The 6221-nt window shown below is 36.5% G+C and overlaps 1 protein-coding gene across 1 annotated transcript; it reads right to left on the reverse strand.

Annotated features, from left to right (window-relative positions):
• Nucleotides 1-3505: 3505 nt before the first annotated feature.
• LOC105001724 (medium-chain specific acyl-CoA dehydrogenase, mitochondrial) lies at nucleotides 3506-5987 on the reverse strand. Its single transcript, XM_010858120.1, has 2 exons — nucleotides 5705-5987; nucleotides 3506-4429 (listed from the first exon to the last, which is right to left on the reverse strand). Exons 1-2 carry the CDS (start codon nucleotides 5921-5923, stop codon nucleotides 4358-4360), a joined length of 291 nt encoding a protein of 96 aa, XP_010856422.1. The 5' UTR covers nucleotides 5924-5987; the 3' UTR covers nucleotides 3506-4357.
• Nucleotides 5988-6221: the final 234 nt, after the last annotated feature.

Genomic DNA, 6221 nt, shown 5'->3' on the forward strand with positions numbered 1-6221 from the left:
AGTCTGTTGTTCCATGTCCAGTTCGAACTGTTGCTTCCTGACCTGCATATAGGTTTCTCAAGAGGCAGGTCAGGTGGTCTGGTATTCCCATCTCTTTCAGAATTTTCCACAGGTTATTGTGATCCACACAGTCACAGGCTTTGGCATAGTCAATAAAGCAGAATTAGATGTTTTTCTGGAACTTTCTTGCATTTTCCATGATCCAGAGGATGTTGGAAATTTGATCTCTGATTCCTCTGCCTTTTTTGAAACCAGCTTGAACATCTGGAAGTTCACAGTTCACGTATTGCTGAAGCCTGGCTTGGAGAATTTTAAGCATCCCATTACTAGCATGTGAGATGAGTGCAATTGTGCGGTAGTTTGAGCTTTCTTTGGCATTGCCTTTCTTTGGGATTGGAATGAAAACTGACCTTTTCCAGTCCTCTGGCCACTGCTGAGTTTTCCAAATTTGCTGGCATATTGAGTGCAGCACTTTCACAGCATCATCGTTCAGGATTTGAACTAGCTCAACTGGAATTCCATCACCAATATCCAACTTATTTAGAGACCCAATCTGTTACCAATCTTGAGCTGTGCCATTAAAAAACAGTTTCACAGTTAAGCATGAAAAAGCCATTTAAACTTTTTGGGTAAAATATTAGATCTTTATAATTTAGTGAGGTGTAAGAGGAAATGTATTTGGTCTTTGTCCTCAGTCCCTGGGTGAGTCTGTAACCAAAATTGTGGTGTGCCTGTTGCCACTCAAAAGCCAATAAAGAAGAAGTTGGGTAGAAAACAATAAATGCTGGAGAGGGTATGGAGAGAAGAGACCCCTCCTATTCTGTTGGGAATGTAAATTGGTACAGCCACTATGGAGAACAGTATGGAGGTTCTTTATAAAATTAAAAATAAAGCTAACCATATGACCCTGTAATCCCATTCCAGGCATATATCCAGAGAAAACATGATCCGAAAAGATACACGCACCCCAATGTTCATTGCAGCACTGTTTACAATAGCCAACACGTGGAAGCAACCTAAATGTCCATCAATAGAGGAATGGATAAGATGTGGTGTATACATATACAATGGAATTTTACTCGGCCATTACAAAGAATGAAATGATGCCATTTGCAGGAACATAGATGGATCTAGAGAATGTCATACTAAGTGAAGTAAGTCATACAGAGAAGGAAAAATATAGTGTATGACAACCTTCTATGCAGAATCTAAAAGAAATGATACAGATGAGCTTACTTATAAAACAGACTCAGACTTCAAGAATGAACTTATGGTTGCCAGGGGGAAGGGACAGTTAGGGAGTTAGGGATGGACATGCACACAATGCTAAAGTGGATAACAAATACTGTATAGCACATGGAACTCTGCTCTATGTTATGTGGCAGCCTGGATGGGAGAGGAGTTTGGGGGAGAATGGATACATGTATATATATGGCTGAGTCCCTTCACTGTTCACCTGAAACTATCACAACATTGTTAATCAACTATACCCCAATACAAAATTAAAAGTTTTTTTTTTTTTTTAATCACCTAAAAACAACAAGGAAAAAAAGAAGCAAGTTTGATGGAATGTTTGCTTTATTTTGGATGCTGGAAATGGCTGGGGGTGGGGGCAAGGATGAGGGAGACACATATAAAGCCCGACTCACCACAACCTGACAATCAGGGAGAAAGAGCTTTTCTAGACAGAGAGGGCCACATGCAGAAACAGCAGTTAGCTCTGACAGTCATCTTGAAATTGGTCATGTGGTGGTCTGACCAGCATCATCTTGATTGCTTTAAATACAGTTATTCTTCAGTTCCAGGGTCAGTTTATTTCTATTTCCTTGAGACAAATTCTCAGAATTGTGGCAGCTCATGTCATGGCTACAGTCTGGTTATTTTGTAGTTAACTTCTTTCACCTGGTGGGGCTTTCAGACTCTATAATACAGCTCACAGGATATGGCTCAAAATACTTTCCATAGCTTTGGAGGAGGAACTAAAGGTTCTTGACTTTGCTCACTGATTAAACAGTTACTGTTTTTGACCTGTTTGACTGCTTTTCTTTGCTTCTGCATTTTCTCACTTTTCTGATTAAACTTTTTCTTCAGCTGAAGTTTTCCCACAGACAACAGACAGGCGAAGGACATGGGGAAGGAGGGGTGGTGGTGGGTAAGGACCATAAGGTCCTGCTTCCCTTTATGGTTTTTTCCCCAACATTTGGTCATGCCTGCTCTAAGTTCATCAATTCCTTGGAATTTCCTGAGCAACAGAAGTATGTTATATTATTCCTAATGAGGTTCTGTCAAAAGATCAAAGTAGAGTTATGCTAATGAGGTGACAGCATGGGACCCCTAAAGAGGCTCAGGATGGGGCTGATCACCAAAAAGACCAAGTAATTAGAGGATACTGTTGTGGTCTAGACTGCCACCCACAGCTCCCCCGACCCCTACCCCCAACATATGATGAAGCCCTAACCATTGTCATGTGAGCATATTTGAAGCTTTGGACTTCAGAGAAGTAATGAAAGTTAAATCAGGTCATAAAGGTATGGTTCTAATCTAATAAAGCTGGTGTCCTTGTAAGAAGAGACACCAGTGCCTGCTCCCTACAGTCGTGCACAGACACGAGGCCATGTGAAAACACAATGAGAAGGTAGCAGCGTATTACACAAACCAGGATGAGAGGCCTCACCAGAAACCAACCAAGATGGTACCTTGGTCTTAGACTTCTAGCCTCCAGAACTGTGAGAAAAAAATTTTCTGTTGTTTAAGCCACCCAGTCTGTGGCAGTTTGTTACGGCGACCTTAGCTGACTAAAGCAGGTGGAAATTTCAGCCCCACCTGACATCTGGGGAGGAGAGGAAGGCTGAGGATTCTCCATAAACACTTGAATGATGAGATTCAGGAGTTTCCAGATTACACACTGAACTATGCTTCCAAGGAACACACTGCAGTACTGGGGGGGGTGGTGCATTGGGAGAAGTTATATAACCCGGTGTCTCTCCTTATACCTTGCTCTTTGCATTTCCTCCTTTGTAATAAACCAGTAAGTGTGTTTTATCTGAGTTCTGTGAGTCATTCTTGCAAATTATCAAACCTGAGGGCAGGGACATGGAATACCCAAATTTGTAACCAAAGTGGACAGAAGTGTGGGTGGCCTGGGGATCCAGGATTTACAAGTGGTGCTGAAAGTGAGATACCACTTCAGGTAGAGTGGGCCAGAGTTCTTAAACCTGTGGAGTCTGATGCTAACTATTCTGCATTATTGTCAGAATAAGATTGAACTGTGGATGCCCAGTTGGTATCAGAATTGGAAAATAAGTGACATAAGGTCACATTTGGTCCTTTCATTATTCCATCTTGATATTTTCTAATAATGCAATCTAATAAAAACATGGACAGCTAACTTTATGCAGTTCAAAATCAAAACATGAATTTTTTTCCATCATAGTAAATAAATCAAGTATACACTATTACATGAAATAATAAGACTTCTTGAAAAGAATACAAACAGATACACAAATTGAACAGATACATAATACTGAACAAATTTAAGTTTATTTTTAGAATGTATGTGCATGAAATCAGATTGTATACAACAGACCAAAGGTTAACCAGAGACCAACAGAGTCATATAAAAATAATTTAAGGGAAACTGTATTGACTTTTTAAAAATAAGGCAAGTGAAATGTGGGCTCAGAATTATGTGGGTTCAAAATTAAAAACTTCTATGTAACTTCTGGTCACTGTTTAAAGGGAGAATATGAACATCAAATTTTTGACTATTACTGTACAAAAGAGAAACCAAATGCTTTCCACATTGCAGTAAAATTAATTCTTCTAATATAAGACCATTAAGTCTACAAAGTCACTGACAAGTTATTTAAATCCTAGAATATTTTCTCAATGTAAATTTTGGAACATTCTGAATACTTTATAAACCTTCTTTTCTGTCTTTGGAAAAACACTGAAATTCCAAGAAATTTCTGTTGCTCTAATTTTCAGAGGTTAAAACAACAAACCAAACGTATTTTTCTAGGTTAATGTAATTCAGGTACACTGGAACTAAAGGAAAACACATAACTTTAATAAAACCAAATGTGTTATAGAAAAGGCAAGTCATAAAGTTAAACAAAAGTAGAAAACTTGGGTTGGCCCAGAAGTTCATTCAGGTTTTTTCATAACATTATAAAAAAACCCAAACAAACTTTTTGGCCAACCTAATACTATTAGAATCAGTTATACAGGTTTAGTACATGAGAACCTATGTTAAAATTTTCGCTGGAAAAAAAACCTTAAAGCCCTTATTCTTTCCTGGAGTTTAAATAGTAGATCATATTCTAATTACTCAACGATTATTAACACGGTGATCTGGTTACTTCTTATACCTGCCAATGTGTTCACGGGCTATAATAAGCCTTTGAATTTGTGCTGTACCTTCATAAATCTGGAAGAAAAAAAAAAGTAGGTTAAATATATTTCATATGTAAGTCCTCAGTATTTTAGACAGTCCTCTAAACTCCATTCTAGTACTAAACTGAATCAAACCATACATATGGTCTATAATGTACAGTTATTTTGAAACCTGATTTTCTGAAAACCATGATAATACATAATTCTCTAAAGATTAGTTAAAATTATTATAAGAACTCTACCAAAATTTTGGAGGACAGTCTTAAAACAAAAGGATATTGACTTTCAAAAAGTATTTGGGAAATCTAATGTTTAATGTTGCTGAAATATTTAACCAACTTTTTTTTAGCTGTTTTAGCTAGTTGTCATCTTCAGTCATTTTCTATTCTTACTCTCAAACCTGATTTTTACTTTTTGTTCCTAAGGAACTGAGTTGCTAATGAAAAAAGATCCTGGAAGGATTTGTTTTGTTCAGTTAAGTATTCCTAGAAGACAGCCCTCACTTCCAGTTTAAACTTCTAACTATTTGTTCAGATGCCGGAGAAAAGTAAAAAGGTAATAATTATAGGCTCCAGGGAAGGGAGAGCATTATCAAATAAACTTGGAACGTTAGATAAGGCACAAATTGTGATCCTCAGTTTTTTCAAATCTAAATTGAGGGGCTGCACTGTCTAAATTTCTTTCTTTAACATTCTATGATTCTACCCCTGGATTTTAAATGACTAGATTTGTCAAATAATTTCCTGGGGGTTGAGGGAAGTAATGGAGGAGATATTGAGAAGCATTGCTTATAAATACTTAAGATACACGTGGAATGAGCATTTATATCTTATTTACTAAATCACTACTATCTCTTCACTACTATCTCTAAGTTTTCTTAACCATCAATTTAATTTAGAAGACAGAGTCATATCACATTCTCTTCGTGTTTTTTTACCTCCCAAATATGACCTCAAGAGTTGTCAGGTACGATTCAAAATAAAATAATTTAATTAGTTTACGTGATATGCAGACTTTTAGGAGAGCAAAGAGTGGCTACAATTACCTAGGATGTTAAGAATCAAAGAAGGGTTATTCAGATAAATCTATATGTCTAAACTATTTGCTTTGTTAGCTTGCTCACTCAAGGCATTTACTTCAAAGTAACATTCTTCTTTGTGTTAATTAGTTCTAAAAATTTAGGCTCACAGCCACTTATTATGATGATTTATTATTACCTGTGACATAAAATCTTTAAATAATCAGAGATCTACCATATGATTTATGAATATTATTTCTTAAAAATCAACCATAATCATTTTAACATTACCTGATAGATCTTGGCATCTCTCATTAATTTTTCTACAGGATATTCGGTATTAAATCCATTGCCTCCAAAAATCTGAACAGCATCAGAAGCTAACTGATTTGCGATATCTCCAGCATATGCCTTTGCAATAGAGGCATAATAGGTATTTCGGCGACCAGAATCAACTTCCCAAGCTGCTCTCTGGTAACTCAATCTAGCTAGTTCAACTTTCATTGCCATTTCAGCCAGCAAAAATGATATTCCTTGGTGCTAGAATTAAACAGAAAAAAGTTTAAGGTATTTATTGAATAATTTAAAATTATTTCCCCTGAAACTTTTTTAACTTTAAAAACTAATTTTAGACTTAAAAAGTTACACTCTGCTTCCTCCAGTGGTAACATATTACAAAACCATAGTATAATTAACATTGGTAAAATATTATCAGCTAAACTATATACTTTATTCAAATTTGGCCAAGTTTTCCATCAATGTCCTTTCTCTGTTGTAAGATCGCATCCAGGATTCCAACTGAATTTAA

This window comes from Bison bison, unplaced genomic scaffold (genome assembly GCF_000754665.1).
Source record: "Bison bison bison isolate TAMUID 2011002044 unplaced genomic scaffold, Bison_UMD1.0 scf7180017589206, whole genome shotgun sequence".
In the NCBI taxonomy this organism is placed as follows: domain Eukaryota; kingdom Metazoa; phylum Chordata; class Mammalia; order Artiodactyla; family Bovidae; genus Bison; species Bison bison.

What these genes read in the sequence shown, in the direction of transcription:
- LOC105001724 (XM_010858120.1), bottom strand. Translation starts at nt 5,923, where the DNA reads ATGGCAATGAAAGTTGAACTAGCTAGATTGAGTTACCAGAGAGCAGCT. An exon ending in GAGATGCCAAGATCTATCAG is followed by an intron (nt 4,430 to 5,704) that starts GTAATGTTAAAA and finishes TTTTTCTTCCAG; the next exon opens with ATTTATGAAGGTACAGCACA.